The sequence below is a fragment of the Sinocyclocheilus rhinocerous genome, unplaced genomic scaffold, assembly GCF_001515625.1.
Source record: "Sinocyclocheilus rhinocerous isolate Xijiao unplaced genomic scaffold, SAMN03320098_v1.1 scaffold395, whole genome shotgun sequence".
Classification (NCBI taxonomy): Eukaryota; Metazoa; Chordata; class Actinopteri; order Cypriniformes; family Cyprinidae; genus Sinocyclocheilus; species Sinocyclocheilus rhinocerous.
Genome location: NW_015660890.1, coordinates 535,951 through 554,102, shown reverse-complemented (window position 1 = coordinate 554,102; position 18,152 = coordinate 535,951). Strand labels below are relative to the sequence as shown.

At 37.9% G+C, this 18,152-nt stretch overlaps 2 protein-coding genes across 5 annotated transcripts in view; one reads left to right on the top strand and one right to left on the bottom strand.

Annotated features, from left to right (window-relative positions):
- The window catches only part of LOC107726032 (signal peptide, CUB and EGF-like domain-containing protein 1), a 70,028-nt gene extending 55,409 nt beyond the window's left edge, over positions 1-14,619 (bottom strand). For all 4 annotated transcript variants that reach the window (XM_016535499.1, XM_016535500.1, XM_016535501.1 and 1 more), the window contains exons 1-3: positions 14,486-14,619; positions 12,728-12,850; positions 5,209-5,334 (exon numbers count right to left, since the gene is read on the bottom strand). In XM_016535499.1, the coding sequence (XP_016390985.1) occupies positions 5,209-5,334; positions 12,728-12,850; positions 14,486-14,573 (337 nt within the window). In that variant the 5' untranslated portion in view covers positions 14,574-14,619. The remainder of the gene's footprint in view (positions 1-5,208; positions 5,335-12,727; positions 12,851-14,485) is intronic.
- A 1,386-nt stretch (positions 14,620-16,005) lies between these two features.
- Positions 16,006-18,152, top strand: part of LOC107725949 (sorting and assembly machinery component 50 homolog B-like) — a 9,610-nt gene continuing 7,463 nt past the window's right edge. The window contains exons 1-5 of the mRNA XM_016535381.1: positions 16,006-16,187; positions 16,381-16,491; positions 16,859-16,960; positions 17,317-17,404; positions 17,759-17,865. Coding sequence (XP_016390867.1) covers positions 16,167-16,187; positions 16,381-16,491; positions 16,859-16,960; positions 17,317-17,404; positions 17,759-17,865 — 429 coding nt within the window. The 5' untranslated portion in view covers positions 16,006-16,166. The remainder of the gene's footprint in view (positions 16,188-16,380; positions 16,492-16,858; positions 16,961-17,316; positions 17,405-17,758; positions 17,866-18,152) is intronic.

The window sequence follows — 18,152 nt, the reverse complement described above, 5'->3', positions numbered from 1 at the left end:
ACAGAAGAGAACAGAAGTAAGGTAAATAGAACAGGAAAATAAACCCCTTTCACACAGAGATTCGGGGAAAATACACTGATAATGTGTTGGTTTATTCACACTGATTTTCTGGAATATGTGCGTGCGTTCAAACACATCCTGTAAAGATCCCGTAAAGACACGTGACATCAGGATGTGATATGTAATGATCATACACTAGCGCATCGCATACCTTTCCACTAAGCTGACGAACGATCTCAGCTTCAGTGCGGACAGTGAAGAGGCAATGTTATTAGGTCGCAGTGTTCTCAAGCAGACATATTTATTTCTATAAATAAATTTAGATTAGTCTTTAGGGCTACTAAAGTTTTTCAGTCAAGAGCAGTGAGTGACTTTTTGTCTTTCTTTTGTTGCTTGATTAACATGTCATCAGATTTATCCATATGTCTGCTCTTCTCTTACTCCCAGATACTGACATTTTTGTACGTTTTATGAGACGTGCAGCAAGTGTATGATAGCTTATGTCTCGCCGGTACATATGTACGCATCTAACTACGCAGCAGATTCGTTCTGAACGAATTTCTTCCCTCCCTAACATTTTCGTCTCGTTTTTATTCGTTGACGAAAATGTCAATAGATTTTCGTCATAGTTTCTGTCATTCAAAACGAGTTTTAGTTCGTCATCGTCTGGTTTTCGTCGGTGAAAAAAAGTTGACGAAAATTATTTGTCAACGAAATTAGTAGGTCGCTATCTCAGGGTCAATCCCGGGATGTGAACAAAAACAAAAAAAGAGTCAAGTGAACCGACAACTGAACAAAACCGAAAAGAACTGGACAGAAGTGAAGTGAAGTGAAGTGAAGTGAAGTGAAAAGAACTCAACAGATGTGAACAGAATAGAAGTGAAGTGAACAGAAACTTAAGAGAAAAGAAGCAATGTGAAGTAAACAGAAGTGAAGTGAAATGAAGCAAACAGAACAGAACAAAACAGATCTGACATTAGAACAGAACAGAAGCGACGAAAAGTGAAGATAAGTAAAGTAAAGCAAAAAACAAAAAACTAAGTGAAATTAAGTCAAAAGAAGTGACCAGAAGAGAATTGAAATAAAGATGCGAAGAACAGAAAAAAAGTGAAGCGACACAAACAGAACAGACCAAAACAGAAGCGAAGAGAAATAATTCAACAGAAGTGGTACAACAGAACGGTACTGAGATTTATCTTTTTTAAAGTGACCTCAGTTACAACATCACCCCTGTTGTAATTGTAACTACATGAGTTTTCTCCTCCCATTCTGATGTTGGAGCGAGAAGGGAAAAGCAGCCAAAAGATAAATAAACAGCAGCGGCAGTGCAGGCATTCATAAAAAAAAAGAGCCAAATGATCAACACATTGAGTCCAGCTGCCTGCACGGAGAGAAAAAACAAATAAGAATGGAAATGAAAAAGACAGAGGAACTGCAGTAAATTGCTCTTTAATCAGCTCCCCATTAGCCAATCTTAAATCAATTTAAGTTTTAACTTGTTAACATGTGGAGATCTGAAACGACTTCCTACACAAGATCAGCCAGGCAAACAAGCCACAGCACTGATTTCCGTACCGTTTCAAAGAGCTCGCGGTTTGGTTAGCGCTCAGTAGGTTTGTTTGAACACACTCTGTGAGTGTGTGTGTGTGTGTTTATGCAGAACATAATCAGTGGCACAAGCCACACTAAGGCAAGCATCACTATTGCTATTGCTCATGTGCTTTACTCTTGCTTGGGCGGGTTGGGTATCAGTGGAATGGATTTCAAATTGAGTTGAATACAACTTTTACTGGTACCTGAAAACATAAACAAATCCCAAGTACAGTGAATACAAGTCAGACAATTTCTGATAATTTGTTGCTGAAATATGATGTTTAGCCCTTCAAACAATGTCATTTTTTTATAGATAAGATTTATAGAAGACCATTTATGTATCAGGAAAAAAAAATCTCAAATACAGTTTGCGCGATTATGACTTCATTATTATAAATTATTTAATACCTTTAAACTTTATTTGTTTCATGCTTATTAACTAACATGCTTACAACACTCTAGCAAGCAATTATAACACTAATAACCTAAACAACAACATTTTGACAATCACCCACAACACCCATGTGATGGAGAGTTTTGTATGAACTAATCACATTTCCATTAGGAAATGTAAAAAAATCTAGTTAAAAGAAGTCATTAATTATCTCGGAAAAGGTTACGCAAGGAGAAAATGTAATAGAAAGAGAATGTCAAAAACACGAAAAAGAGATTACAGGAAAAGGTCATCATAAACATGATTCATTTAACCTTTCAAGAAAGTCAATAGTTCTAGTGGTTTCACTTCCATCTGAACTTGCCATAATGTGCACAGATGCCAATGAGGGTGCTATGAGAACACATCATATGACGTTAAAGCGCCAATGAGAATGAATATGGTTTCGAAAGAGCAAACAAACACACACACACACACAGATGATGTGTGAATGAGAAGCATCAGCATTAAGCAGACAGGAGAGAGTAACAGGAAACATGACGAAGCGCCATATGATGACATCTTTTTGACCAAGGAAGTGTTTCATCTACCGAAAGACAATTTTAGCCCTTGTATAAAAACAGAGACTTATTGGAATCATTTTATGTGGTAATAAACTTTATGCCAAAAATGCTATATTGAACCTCTCGAATGAAGATTAAAGTAACTTAAAAAAAAAAAACTGCATGCAAGGCAAAGAAGAGGACAGGGAGAGAAAAATCTCTAAAATGATTGACTTTTTCTGTGTCAATCTATTTCTAGGTAGAGGTGGAGGAGAGGGCTGAGACAAAGACAGACAGAACCAGATTAAATCCAGGAGAGAAGACAAGACAGAAAAGACAGAAAGAAATGAAGAGAAATGTAGCGAGTCAGACACAGAAAACTGGAAGCGGACGGAAAGACATAACAAGAGCAGCAGAAGAAGGGGGTTTCGAACAGGAGAGCCCCCTCAGTGCTGCTGATGGCCCTCTGCGGCCTTGTCTTAGTTCCCAGAGCCATCATTTAGACTTGTATTTGAGACATTCCACAATAAAGATGTCAAATAGAAGGCAAGTCTATCGCCTCTAGGGAAACAGCCTGGAGTTACTCCAAAGAGACCCACAGCCAAGATAACCAAGAAAATACAGAGAGAGGGAGAGTGCAAAGACATGACGGGAGAAAGAGAGAGAGAGAGATTTTAAGGAGGACGATAAAAAGAAAAGTTCGAGAAAGTGAAAAATTAAGGACTGATTTTGAAAGAATTCAGTATTATCACAGTTTTTAGACATTGTATTGTAGTAATACCTTGGTTTTATAGGCATGGTTCTATGGTTGTACCATAGTATTCAAAGAAATAACCTTGCTTGTTTTTGGCCCAATAGTTCAACAGTGGGAAGTTTCTATCTATGAAAGCATTTAGTTCAACAAGTGGTTTTGATCAGAATAACAAGGATGCATTAGACTGCTTAACAAAGACAGACTTTATTAGTGCTACTGTGATAAAATTAAGAGCAGGACTGTTTGTTTGGTCCAGCAATGGAGGACAACAGAGATAGTGCAAACATTTGTTACTTTCTCAGTTTATTTGGTGCTTCTAGTGGTACAGAAATGACCAAGAGTCTCATGATAATTTATAAGTATTTCAGTAAATTGGTTGCAATATTTTTTTAAATTAATTTGTCTGTATGCTTTCATACCAGTCAGATCGTACAAATTCATATGATATTGCCAATTAGGGGTGGGGTTAGGGGTGGACCTTTATGGTGACGTTTTACCTGCAAATTGTATGTTTTTGTGCCAATCAGGCAGGGGTGCGGTTTAGGGGGGATCTTCACTGTGACAATTTACCTACAATTTGTATGTTTTCATATCAGTCAGATTGTGCAAATTCATACAAATTAACTCCAACTATGGGTAGGGTTAGGGGTTTTATCTTCAAATCATAAATTTTTAGACCAGTTGGATCATACAAATCCATATGAAATTGCCAGCTATAGGGGTGGGGTCATGGTATACCTACAAATCATACTATCAGATCGCACAAATTCATACAAAATCGCCAACTAGGGGTGGCCCTCCATGGTGACGTTTTAAATCATACGTTTTTGTACCAGTCAGATCGTACAAATTCTTTTGGAATTCCCAACTAGTGCAGTGTTTACATATTCTCACAAGATCGGATTGGAAATGACACACTTCACCTTTTGTGATATCTAAGTAATTACCATGGTATTACTATTATCTGATGTCACCATTGTACCGCCTCAGTTGTTTTGAAAGAGACACAAATTAGGGAAAACCATATAAAGGAATTGTGCAAGTTGATGTAGCAAGACGGAGGAGGTGCTAAAGGTCTCTGAAGGTCTGAGCCCTGATGTCCTGGGATCCATCATCATTACAGCGGCTAATGAAAAATGATGACCTCAGCATCCTGAAACTCGGCTCGGCGCACATATTTGCTTTGGATTATGAGAGCAGAGAGGAGATGAGATGAGAGCAGCTCAAGTTCTTCATCCAGCTGCTCAGACGCACACCAGCGCTGTCTTCTCTCTCTCTTTATCTCTTGCAACATTGATGTTTGGACTGTAATACGTAGTCACCATGACACCATAAAGTCACCACACTTCAGGTTGATAAGTCGCTTTCAACCAAAGACACATCTGCACTCACTTAGAGGGGTAAGCTACAAAAAAACACACTTTTTAACGAATTCCTGAATCCCCACAGCAATCCAGCAAAACCATGAGACCCGGCCCTAACTCTCCGGGTCATGGAATTTCATCTTTGAACTATTCCAATAAATACGAGATGGCAAGTTATTAATTTTCTCTCAGCCTTTTCTTCCCCTACTTCCATTTTTAACCGCTAACATAAACATCGGACCTGACTGACGATTTCTGGGAATTGGACGCGATTGCGCCACTGGTGACATTTGGGTGACATTTTTAAGAGATGAAAATAATCACGAGGTTCCTGTTGGCGCGCTCCTGTCACAACGGGGATGGAATACTGGCGCTAGACGCAGCTCGGCTGGCCTTTTCCGAGGCGCTGTGCGGAGATCACTGAGGCAGATTTGTTTATGTTTGCGAAGGGGGGTTGTTACAAAGGTCATTAGCCGGGCAAAGAGATGACGAGGGACTACCTCATCTGTAAGTCCGTCAGGAGAGGCAACTGAGTGCGTATATTTCTATCTAGCAACTTACCGCGACAGTTGTGCCCATCATCTGCCAGCATGAATCCGTCGTAGCATGTGCACCTGTAGTTCCCGGGTATATTGATGCAGTCGTGAACACATCCACCATTGTAGTCATTTTCACACTCGTCCATATCTGAAAAAGACAACATACATACATAAGTAACCCATTGAGTCAGTAGAGATCAGACAAATATATCCAAATATGAAATCCAGCAATACACACTGAAGTTTAATACATAGGTTAAGGGTTGTTCAAATAGCAAAAGACTACTAAAAAGTTGAATTCTGTTAATGATACTAAGCAGAGGTTAAATAAGGAGGCTTAAGAAGAGCTGGCTTATGAAACAAGCTTTCATTGCTGCTATGAGTTTGTACAGGAGACAGACATAAGTAGGGACACTAAAATAAACACAATATTTCTCTCTCTTTCACTCATACACACACACATTTGAATGCATTGAAATCAGATAGACAGCAAGTGACTGTTCTCTGCCAGAAGATGATCATGGGTATCTGCTTTATGTTTTGCGCTACCTCGGAGTGTGTGATTTAATAAACCTGGCTTGTGCTCTTGGAGACATACAGCACAAACTAAAAATATCCACGTTATTTCCCACAAAAAACACACACACAACCCACATTGTGCAACTGCGGCCATGAGGACAGTGAGAACTGCGTTTAAGAATGTTTTCTTTTTCTTTTTCTACATCTACTCAAAACCGAAAATCTATCCAGACAGTAAAATATTGAATGAACATACTAGTGCACATACTCATGCCACAAACACAAATCACACACACATGCAGATATACACCAAAATTATAGAGGCATAAATACTTCACTAGTATTTTATTCGTTGTTTGTTTCTTTTTTCTATCAAAGAGTGTCGGTTTTGGCTTACTGTGAAGAAAAGGACCATCACAGTAGACAAACATGGAGCCAACTCATCATGAAAACATCCATAAACACTCTGGAGCAAACAAAAAGTTCATGTTTCACTACCGTTTTATCTAGTGAACATGCTCCCGAAGAGCACTACATCTACAGGAAGAGGGAAAAATGCGAGAAAAGAGAGACAGATGGATGGAGGGAGACCCCTGAAGGTAAATGAGATGGAAGAATGACAGATTCAAAGGTTAAAGTTTAGATCTCACCACATGAAAGGCCACTTTAAAATAACAAAGTGGGTCTCATACAAACATTTTCATGAAATAATCCACACAACTATATGTGATTGAGACTCACTGTGTCCGTCAGTAGCATTATAAATGCACACCATCCAAGAACAGTAAGAAAGCGAGTGTGATTTGAGGTGATAATGTTTTTAGGTGGCTGTGTGTGTGTTGCGGCCGTTTGCAAGGCTAACAGGGTGTATATAGGGTGACAGTGAAGGTGTGAGGGGGACGGGCTTGTTAAAGAGGTGGACGACTAGTTAGCTTCAAGCTGACACACTTCCTGCCTCTGAGCTGTTGTTGATATGACCCGGCAGTGAGCCGACAGTTCGGGCTGATGCTTGCTGCGGTTTCCGCTGTCAACACGCGCAGATCTCTAATCGAAGGAGAAGTGTTTACACTCAACATCCCATCAAGCAGATTAAGCACCTCCGCTAACACCTCAGCAGGGGTGGAGCCCGCGGGAGGCAACACCTCATCAGCCCTACGGCCCACAACACGTCCAAATCCTAACTGCAGAAAAACGTGCCATGCAGAGACCACAGAAATAGGGGGTTCTGCAAAAAAGCACTTTTTGATTGACTAGGACAGAGACAAACGATGACGCCTTGCTAATGTGTGTTTCTGCAAAGTTTCCCACTTCTGGTGTTTAGTACAGGTGAGCGAGCAGAAAGCAGTAATGAAGTGTAAAACTTATATAAACTGAAGCATGTGCCCTCTTCGATTTTTGGAACCACGTTCCATTGATTCATAATGAATTTGCACCTTATTATAAACAAAAAAGTGATGGTCTTAATTGAGAAATCACACATTCAGTCAATCCATTCAAGAGTTGCACCTTCTGCAGATCAACTATATCTACTTTTTTCAACATTTAGATTTAACTCATATTAGGTTTAACTCTTCATATGTACTGCATAAGAGGAAGTGTTTCTCTCAGGTCCTGTAACTGTTCATTTTTAATCACTATTTCATTATCAAAGGTCCTGTGACCTGAAAAAAAGTATTTTCTTAAAGTACAAATATTGTATGTAGTCTCTCAATACAATACCATAAAAAGTGCATGTACACCACTGACCAAATGTTTGTGTTTGTTAATAAAATAATGTTCTTTTTAGCAGCATCATATGACCCCTTTAATGTTTTTGAAATGAGTCTTGCTCAAAAATATAGCAAAAACAGTAACATTGTGATATTATTCCAATAGTTTTCTATTTTAATATATTTTAAAATGTATTTTATTCCTGTGATGGCAAAGCTGAATTTTCAGCATAATTACTCCAGTCTTCGGTGTCACATGATTCTTCAGAAATCAGTCTAGTATGCAACATATTAATGTTGAAAACAGTTGTGCTGCTTAATATTTTTGTGGAAACTACGATACAATTTTTTTCAGGATTATTTTATGAATATAAAGTTCAAAAGAACAGCATTTTTTAAATAGAAATCTTTTGTAACATTATAAATGTCTTTACTGTTAGTTAATGAATCCTTGCTGAATAAAAGTATGAATTTCTTTAAAATATGTTACTGACCAAATAGTAGAAATGCTGTTCAAAAAAAGTTTTAGATGAATTATATCATGTCACATGACACTGCTTGAAATTTCATGTCAACTACATGATGATTTTAAGCTTTTTAGTGTGTGTGGTGGCACATAAAGCAGCAAAGAGACGAAGGGTGGGCACACTCAGACAGCCAATCAGAGCATCGGCAGCTCTGTGACGAGTCCGCAGACACCAGGCAGACAATGGCCTAGTAATGGGTTGACACCTCCATCTCTCATTCCATTTATCTGTCTCCTCCTCACCACCCCCCAGCCCCTTTTCTAACGTTTTCTCATTGAAACATATGAACACACACTTGGGAGCACAACTACACACACACTCCAACTCAGAGACTAGGGCACTTCTTCAGCGGCGACAATTACCTGACCTCTTTCACAGACAGAGATAAAAAAGGAATGGAAGGAAAGAGAGAAAAAAAAAACGAGGCAGACAAGACAATTCTCTCCCAGGTAAACTCACTGACCTAATGCTCAGTCATGTTAAGGCTTTGTTTAATCTCTCCACCCCTGCAAATAAACCCTTGCATCATGGGGGATTTGTGATCTGTGTGGATTCCCTTGTGAGCTCCGCCCACTGATGAATCTCATCAATTAATCAATTTGCATAATCAATAAAACCCAAAAGGGTAAGGAATGAAGCGTTACGTCACAACTACGTCATTGCATGTTATATAATTCTCCCTTTTGACTTTAAAGTTAAAGCATGTAATGCGTTTAATTTCTGATAGCCCCGCCCCCAACTCATGCCATTGGTTGAGCCAATGTTGCTGTGTCATGCTGGTCAGATGCTCAAACAAACAGAACAATGTTTTGATAGCACCACAGAGCCATGCACAGCGTTTACATTTTCAGGGGAATCAACCTACAAATGGCTTACTTATAGTCTCTGCATATTAAGCTGGACAGGAAAAAGTATTTTAACACTGAAAAATAGACACACTTCTGCTGTAAGTGCATTTTAATTGCATTATGGCATCTGCTGGAGGAAATACCATCAGAAGCATTTTAAAGCATACGTTTAAATGATGTCCACCAGCCCTCAAAAAACATCAGCTACATAATGTAAAGCAGGTTTACAAATCACAGCTCACATATCACTTGACTTTACACTGACAGAAACAAGCAAATACACATTCCTCTGTATATTCATCGGCTCACACATTTTTCAGTTTCATCGGCTTTGTTTCTGGCACAATCCGAATCCAAATCTTTCAGCAGTGACAGCCATGGCATCATTCATGATAATACAGAGAAGTTGCAGTTACAAACTCACAATTACAAGCAGATGCACCTCGAAACAGCTCAAAAACCCGATTTGTTGTCCATGTATAACTTCTCACCATCTAAAGCACTATTTATTTGGAATGACTAAAAACCAAGTTAAAGATTGATCTTATTGGCAATCAGGAGACTTCATCTGATTCACATTGGTGTACAGGAGAAATAACTGAGATGTTAAAAGAATAGTTCATCCGAAAATTTTAATTTGTGGAAAATTTACACACACTTAATTTATTTGTCCAACAGATTTGGAGAAATTTAACATTACATCACTTGCTCACCAATGGATCCTCTGCAGTGAATGGGTGCCGTCAGAATGAGAGTCCAAACAGCTGATAAAAACATCACAATAATACACAAATAATCCAGAGTCCAGTCCATCAATTAACAGCTTGTGAAGCGAAAAGCTACATGTTTGTAAGAAACAAATCCATATTTAATCCGCTTTCAACTTCAAGTTTTCAAAAGAAACAAACTCATCTACATATTAGATGGCCTGAGTGCGAGTACATTTTCAGCAAACTTTAGGTGAACGATTCCTTTAAGGAGATATTAATTGTGACTTGTCTTTTTTCTAAAATGAATTGTCTGCAATTAAGGTGTTTTAGGAGAAACATCTGAGACAATGGTCATACATAAATGAAATGTATCTGAGATCGCCTTTGAAAGAGCAACCTCTAGTCTAAGCAATACAAATTTACTCTGGGTTGCATCTTGGTAAATATGAGCACAGGCTGAGATATTTTTTGTGACATGAGGGATTGCTATGATCATTTCTTAGGAGAAACATCTAAAAAAGCAGGAGACTTCAGCTAAAAGTCTATTTAGCCTCTTTGTTGTATACGAGAAACTTACATGATATTAAAACGATAGGTTATGAACAGTGTTGGGAAGGTTACTTTAGAAATGTAACAGGTTACAGATTACAAGCTACCCTATTTAAAATGTAGTAAGTAGTGTAACTATTTCAATTACTTTATTGAAGTAATGTAACTGATTACATTTGATTCATTTTTGATTGCTTTTCTAAATTTCTATTGGATGTTTTCAACTGTTAATCAGTTAATCAACTCTCAGACAGGTTGTAGCCTAAAGCGATCAGCAGCATTGTGGATTGATGTAATTGACAGACGTGGTGCACTGCAAATCCAAACAAGAGAACCAATCAAAAGCATCAGAATAGCATTGCTTTACTAAAAGGCCTTTAAATGGCAGAATGCATCATGCACATAAAAAACAGGCAAAGCCTTCATGCACATAAAAAACAGGCAAAGCCTTAATATATTAATACTATATTAATATTATTCAACATATATAAAGCTTTTTACAGAAAATATACAGATGCAATCATTAATATTTTCATAAGTAACTGTAATTTAATTACACATTTTTTTCTCAGTATCTGTAACAGATTACGGTTACATTTATTGGATATATGCTCAACAGACTTTACTAGCTACAAATGCACTGATGTGTCGACAGACAACATGACTGCATTAGAGTGTTAACAAGTGTTTTCTTAATTTTCTTCAAAGCCAAACATGCAGGGCTTTAATTAAAGGGTGGGTATGGGGGGTGTTAATGGGCTTTTTGCTTCAGACAAAACAGCCCCCTCCCCACTTCCCACAATACACCACATTACACTGTGGACGGAATGTCCGCTCAGACAGCATAAGAGCCAAAAGAGAGAGGAGACGCACACATGCACGCATAGTTAACATGCTAAGAGCAAAGCGGCCCGGTTGGATTCAGCGTAAATGACAGCCTCATTGCCCTGCAACCGTAGACTGCGGTTTAAAGGTGGGAGGAAAAGGCTTCTGTAAAGTCCAGAACATCCCCAATGTTTCCTTAGAGAAATAAAAAGATGTTGTTCTAGCCCACGCTGTCTGGCCTCAGACAGGAGTATTAAGCGCTAACTGTGGAGCAGTCTGGTGCAATGCCGTTTCACATCCACCTATAATTCATTAATGCAATTGAGAATGGGTGTCGGGTGTCATAATAGGTAGAGAGCACATTTCATGCTTTTCCTGAAACACAAGCTCCACACATGTGAGTGAAATGGGGAGAGAGATGCAAAATGAACAATCTAGAATCCACAGATGAAGAATGCAGAGTACAATAGGAAACAGCAGAGAGAGAGAGAGTAACATGACTGTTTGTCTGCTGTAAAAGTGTCCATCATATTCAGTCCACCTCTCTGATACTCACAAACTCATTTACGCCCATGTAGCTCGTACCATCAATCGCACCAGCTGTATGAACAACTGGATGAATACAAATTTTTCCTGGGCTCACTTAACCTGGGTCTATAAAACAAATTCTGATTTGGGTAATATTATCGAAATGGCAAAATTACATCACTTATGCAATTTTTCTAGCAATTATCAATAATTGTTATTCATGTACCTGCTCAGCCAGGAAACAAAACTGTGAAATTATGAGTACTAAATTATGGAATAAAGTATAAAATATAATGATTTATATTGAATGATATATTGTATAATTGAATATTAAAAATATTCATTTTTAAATAATGGTTAAATAGAATTTTCATGCTGATAATACATTTTGAAATGAAAAATATTGCTTTAGAAAAGTGCATATTTATGTAAATTTTAATATAATTTGTAATGAAAAAGACAAAAATGCATACTGTATATCAACTTTTGTAACACACCACCAATAAATAACTGAATGAATATTCAGTTTCAATTGTTGTAATATAATGCCAAAAATATTAATTTAGAGAAAACACATATTGTATGTCAACTTTTTATTTAATAACACCAATCTATAATTTTTTAAGAAAAATATTAAATCAGAAAAATGCATATTGTATATCAATTTTTGTAACATAATGCAACATATAATTTCTAATGAAAAAAAAAGATTATATACATACTGTATATCATTTTTTGTGAGTACATTCTCAGCAAAGTTTTATGTTTGCGTGAACAATTGTGTTAAGGAGATTTTATTTGTGATCTTCTTTTCTCATTTATAGTCAATATAGTTCTGCAGTTAAGGTGTTTTAGCATCTGAGACAATGGTCATACATAAAGAAAACAGCTGAGATCTCTGAGATTGGCATCTTGGCAAATATGAGCACAGGTATAGATCTTTTCAGCACTTTCTTCCAACATTTATCAGAGTATGCATGTCCACTACCTGCTTAATAGATCTGTGTGAGTGTATAAAGAAGTGACATGATGTTCATTTGTCTGTGAGTGTTTCAGTGAGTGTGTGAGTGTGATCCGCTCTGATCGTGTGTATCTTGGCTCCAGCTGTGCTGTGCTCTCAAGCAGAATGGGAGAGGGAAGTGTAAAGACTGGAGCAGGTTTTGCCCTCCCAGCACCTCTCACCTTCACATTGCACTTCCTCCTCACTAATTAAGACCCACAGCAGGAGCTAGAGAACAGCTGGATGACCTGATTGAGAGTGTGTGTGAGAGACAGGCGGACAGGGACAGAATGAGCGAAACAGAGGGAGAGAGATCTGTCTCTCACCTTCGCAGTGCTTGCCATCTCCCTTGTAACCAGTCTTGCAGATGCACTTGAAGGACTTTGGAGTGTTTTGGCAGAGAGCATCGATGTGACAGTCGTCTGTGGATTCGGAGCACTCGTCGGCATCTGTGGAGTAATCACATGGGCAAAGATTTAGCTAAATGCAATTGTTACACATCCCAGATCTGGAAAGATTATAGTGTCACATTAGACAGAAAGTGCCATTTCCAGGCAGCTGAGTGAGTAAGAAAGATATGAGCTAAATGTCAGTTTCTAAAAACATTACAACCTTTCTATTTAAATGCGATAAGCTTTTAAATCTTTTTGTTCATCGCCATCTTTTACAAACCGAACACGTTCAAACAGAAGAGCAAGAATGAGTTCCAGAAACACCTAAATCCATCCAAGTGTAGCACATCAATGTACCTAAAGACAAACTAGTCAAATTGAATTAAAAAAAACATTGTCTTTCAAGAAAAATCAATGTTTTTACGTGTCTCTGACAGGGGGTTTGGGGTGTGGTACTTTACTCTTTGTCACTGATCTGAGAGCAGTTGGCTTTTTCTTATGAGGATCTTATTGCTGGTTTAGACAGGTGAAGCTGAAGAAAACAGAACAGAACAAAAATGACCAAATCTACTCAGACAGGACAAAAGCAGTCCAGAAAGAAGACGTTTAGCTTTTCAGCCAAGAAAAACCAATAGAGTGTCCAATAAAGTGATATATTGATTGACCTAAAAAGCAAGAATGATGCTCATTCAAGCTCCAAATACAGAAGTGAATAAGTAGATAAATAAATAAATAAATAAGCAGACTCCTGGAAAGCTCATTTAGGAGAAAGTGTCTTTTTGAAGAGGTAAATGAGGTGGTTTGGTTGGATATTGATGTGTAGCCTTACCAGTACCACGCCACTGGCCCCTCAACCTCTCCTCTGGCTTTTTATCATATGTATGGGCTAAATCGAGTGTTTCTTTAAACTTTACGCAAACGGAGCACCTTTTGCGCAACGTTGCGCTCTTTTTATCCAACATCTAAACCATACATGGAGAAAGAAAATCAGAGTACTGTTTGTGCATTTCAGAACTTAATGTCATAAAATAATGTCTATTTGAAAAGCTTCAAAACATAAAAAGCCAAAAGTCTACTATGCGCAATCGATAAACTCATTTGGAGATGAGTTGGGCTATTCATCTCTGTGTGTATTTGAAAAAGCATGCGTTCGACCTAAAATACACAGATGAAAATATAAAACACCATTAAGTCTTCAGTAGTGTCGTGGTTAAAAAGAACCGACGATCTGTTTTTATCGTTTGTCTCATTATTGACTTTTCAAGGCATTCATTATGGAGAGACACAATGCGTATTGATGGTAGTGGAGGAGTGAAGGGTCGATAAGCCCCCCGCACCAACCCCATCAGGGCGGCTCATGTTCCTATAGACCCCAAGGGAGTCCGAAGAGACCCCGGCAAAAGCTCTCCTTAAGGAATATCACGCGTAAAACAAGACGGACGCGTTCAAATACGCATATAGCCTACCTTATGCGGTAATGAGAGGGCAAAATTTTAAACAAAGTATGACTAAATGATTATTCTAAATGAATGCAGTTTCAGGTTTAATAATAGGCTACATAATGTAATGCAATTACATGGAAATCATGTGCAAAATCATGCAACCACTGACTTATATCCTATATCAGGTATTAAAAGTTTCACCAAATAAATGATGTGAAAGGTACAGGGGAAAAAACAGAGGAACACTTACCTGCGACTCCAACATTTCCCATGACATCTAAAGTATTTATGAGGAGGAAAAACAAACAGACGTCCCAAGAGAAGCAGGCAGGACCCATGGTTAGAGGCTGTGAGTGAATGGACTTCTCCAGTTGTGCGTTTCTTTGATAAGAAGCGTTTCTGCAGCTGCTGGCAGAAAGAGCACGAGAGCCCGAGCCTCGAGACGCCTGCTGATTGGTTTGCGCACATTTGAGGAGGAGATGGGAGGTGGAAGGAAGGGGGCAGAAGAGAAAGAGAGAGAAAGAGAGAGTGCCTAGATAGATAGATAGATAGAAAAATAGACAGATAGAAAAGGAACAGTAAACATTAAGCAATAAAAAGGTTAAAAACATAAATAAGTAGTCTATATTAAGGAAATAAATAACTTTATACACACATGATGTCATTATATAAAATCTAGATTTTGCAATAATTCAGTTCTGCTTTGGTGTGTTCCATTCCTGTCAAGAGTAAAATTATATGTTTAAATTGCGCGTCTGTGACTGACAGCTTGCTGTCAAACTGAGTGAGCCAATAATGTGTAACAGTAAATACAAACGTTCCTGATATCTATAGCATTCCCCAGTAATCGTTTGCAATACAATGTTGAATTGACATTTAAAAAAAAACTGGAAGTGCTTCTCAGTTTGGATTAATCTAATCATCATAGCATGATAAAAGTTGTAGTTTTTAGCTCAACAAGAAAGATTCTCCCAACTTTGCTTCTGTAAAAGCAGCGACTTGTTAAAAGTCATGTTAATCAATAAAAATACCAAACACTAGAGGTTATACTGCCCTCTCCCGGAGAAATGGAAGGACATCATTACAAAAAGCACTGTGCCTTGTAACGTAATAATGGATTACGGTTTTAAAATATAATTGTATAGAGACTGCATTTTGCATTAAAAAAGAGCCATTTCTAGAGTTAATAGAAAAACTAAAACAAATATTTCCTCATTTCTGTCACTCTGAAAGATTGTACCAATGATTAGATTATTGTTTAAAGATAAGATTACACTAATTACATTAATTTGTCCAGGCCTGTAAATCACAAATTTAAATCCGTGATATTTTCAGTTTTTCCATGACCATAAAAGCCCTGCAAATACCACGGTACCGAATGATTAGCATATTCATATACTTTGGTAGGCTATATCAAGGTAGGACACTAAAAAAGTATCACAGAACATATCCCAAAAACCTGGTAATAAGTAAGAAATAAATAGTAGTTTGTAACTGTTACGTGACCCGAGTAAGTAAACGTTACACCAAAACTAATTTTTTTGACGCATTATCAGGAAAACACCTGCCTTTGATAGTAAGTTCACAAAACAGTCGACAAAACAAACTGTCGTAACGTTACTCCTCCTAGCTGTGACATTACTGTCTCTCTCTGAGGGTCTGAAAGACGCACTCCATACATACTCCTTAAATCCACATTTGAACGCGCGCAACGCAAAGGCACGTAAGCGGCGCACAGAACAAGGACACGCCCACTATGCACGACGTCACATTATTCTAGCCAATCGCCGCCCAGGTTCGCCTAGCAGTTGCGTGTCATGGCGTCCTCCTTGAAGGGGGTTTGGTTCACTGCTTCATTGTAGTGCGATATTTTACACTCCCACGATCAGCTGAGTAAACTTCAATACGATTAGGATATTATTGCAGTAGCAATGGGGACTGTGCACGCACGGGTAAATGTTTTCCTAAAGACTTGGGGTGAAATATGCTTGTTTTGTCTGTGACCTCTTGTGTTCGGGTTTATTGCTTGCCTTGCGTTGTTATTGTATTGTTACAGAAAGCTATCTAATGCGTCTTTGTGCAAGTGCCACTGGATATGGTTGTATATGTGTGCAAAAAACAAAACTGGTCATGTTTGTTTTGTAGAGTATGGATTCTTACCCCATGCATGGGCGAGACTTGGGCGTTAACCCAGATGATTTGGAAGTGATGGAGGCGGTGCAAGAAACTAAACAAGAGGTTTTAGAAAATAAAAATGTAAGTTATGTTAAACTCGTACTAAGTTCTTTTAAAAATATTTTATACTGATAAAACTGAGCTGTCATGCTTTTTTGGATATGTACCATGGTTATACCATGTTAGATGTCATGGTGCATAAATTTGGTCAACATGAATATACAACTATACCAACCTAAGGAAAAGTACAATAAAACATCGACAGTATCTGATGGTAATACTACCATAGTATTTTCCAGTATACAGCAGTACTGAAATTCATGTATTTGCATCAAGTACGTCCAATAATACTATGGTACAGTACATGTCCAAAAACATGGTATTACTGTGGTACCATGTCCAAAACCTGCAGTCTCACACTATGACATCTCTGACTGTTCTCATTTAGGTTGTTGTACAGCACATCAACATTGAAGGGCTGGGCAGAACTAAAGAGGATTACTTGGGCTATGAAATCTCTGATGTCTTCACTGCCAGGAACCTGGTTGAAGTAAGTGAGCTGTCAAGGTCAAAGTGTTTGTTAGGACTGGTTAAGTTATTATGAGTGGTGATAGACCCAAATCGTCCAGTTCAGCCGATTAACAGAAGGGTTTATTCCATCTCGTAAATTTTGCAACTGCCTTCTCAAGGGATATTGCACATTTTCTGACATTTTATAATTTAAACACAGTTTGGATATAACTTCCCTATAAATAAAAGTATCTGCTAAATGTAAATGTAAAACACTTAATAAACACATCTTATGTCTGTCTGTCATTAAATTGTATGAAACATATCAGCATTATATTGGCCATAGATATCGAGCCATTCCAAAAAATAAAAATAAAAAGCTCAGTGTTTCCACAGGTGATGAGAAAATCCCACGAGGCCAGACAGAGGTTGCTCCATCTAGGCATATTCAAAGAAGTGGAGGTGGTGATTGACATTTCAGAAGGTACTACATCCAAAACATCTTCATGCTTGATTCAGTTATAGACCGTTCAGTTTTTCTGGACTGAGCTGTTGCATTCCCCTCAGAGAGGCTGTCTAGCCCTGACTTTCAACATACTAACATACTAAACAGTTCATTTACATACTCATAAAGAAGAGCAATGGGTCTAAAGGTCAGCCTTTTTATTGTATTAGATCTGTAGCATATACTGTAGGAGAGACAAGTTTAGAAATTCAACCTGGCTTCATAATAAATATATTTGCAGGATTTTTCTATTAACTTCATAGAGGAGTCCACTATGCCTTAACATTCAGCTATGGTGTTGTTTGTACAATGTCTTTTTGATCTCCTCTTTAGGAGCAGACGCGCTGCCAAATGGACTCGATGTTACATTTGAGGTGACTGAGCTTAAACGACTTACTGGCAGTTATAATACCATGGTTGGAAACAATGAAGGCAGTATGGTAAGAACCATAATACACACATATATTGCTTTGCATCCTACCCTTGCCATGTTGCCTTGCCAACTAACTAAAATCATTTATAAATTATTAAATTATAAAATAAAAATGAAAGCTGTAAATATTTGACCCTGGACCACAAAACCAGTCATAAGGGTCAATTTTTCTAAATTGAGATTTATACATCATCTGAAGGCTGAATAAATAAGCTTCCCATTGATGTATGGTTTGTTAGGATAGGACAATATTGGCCGAGATTTGAAAATCTGGAATCTGAGGGTGCAAAAAAA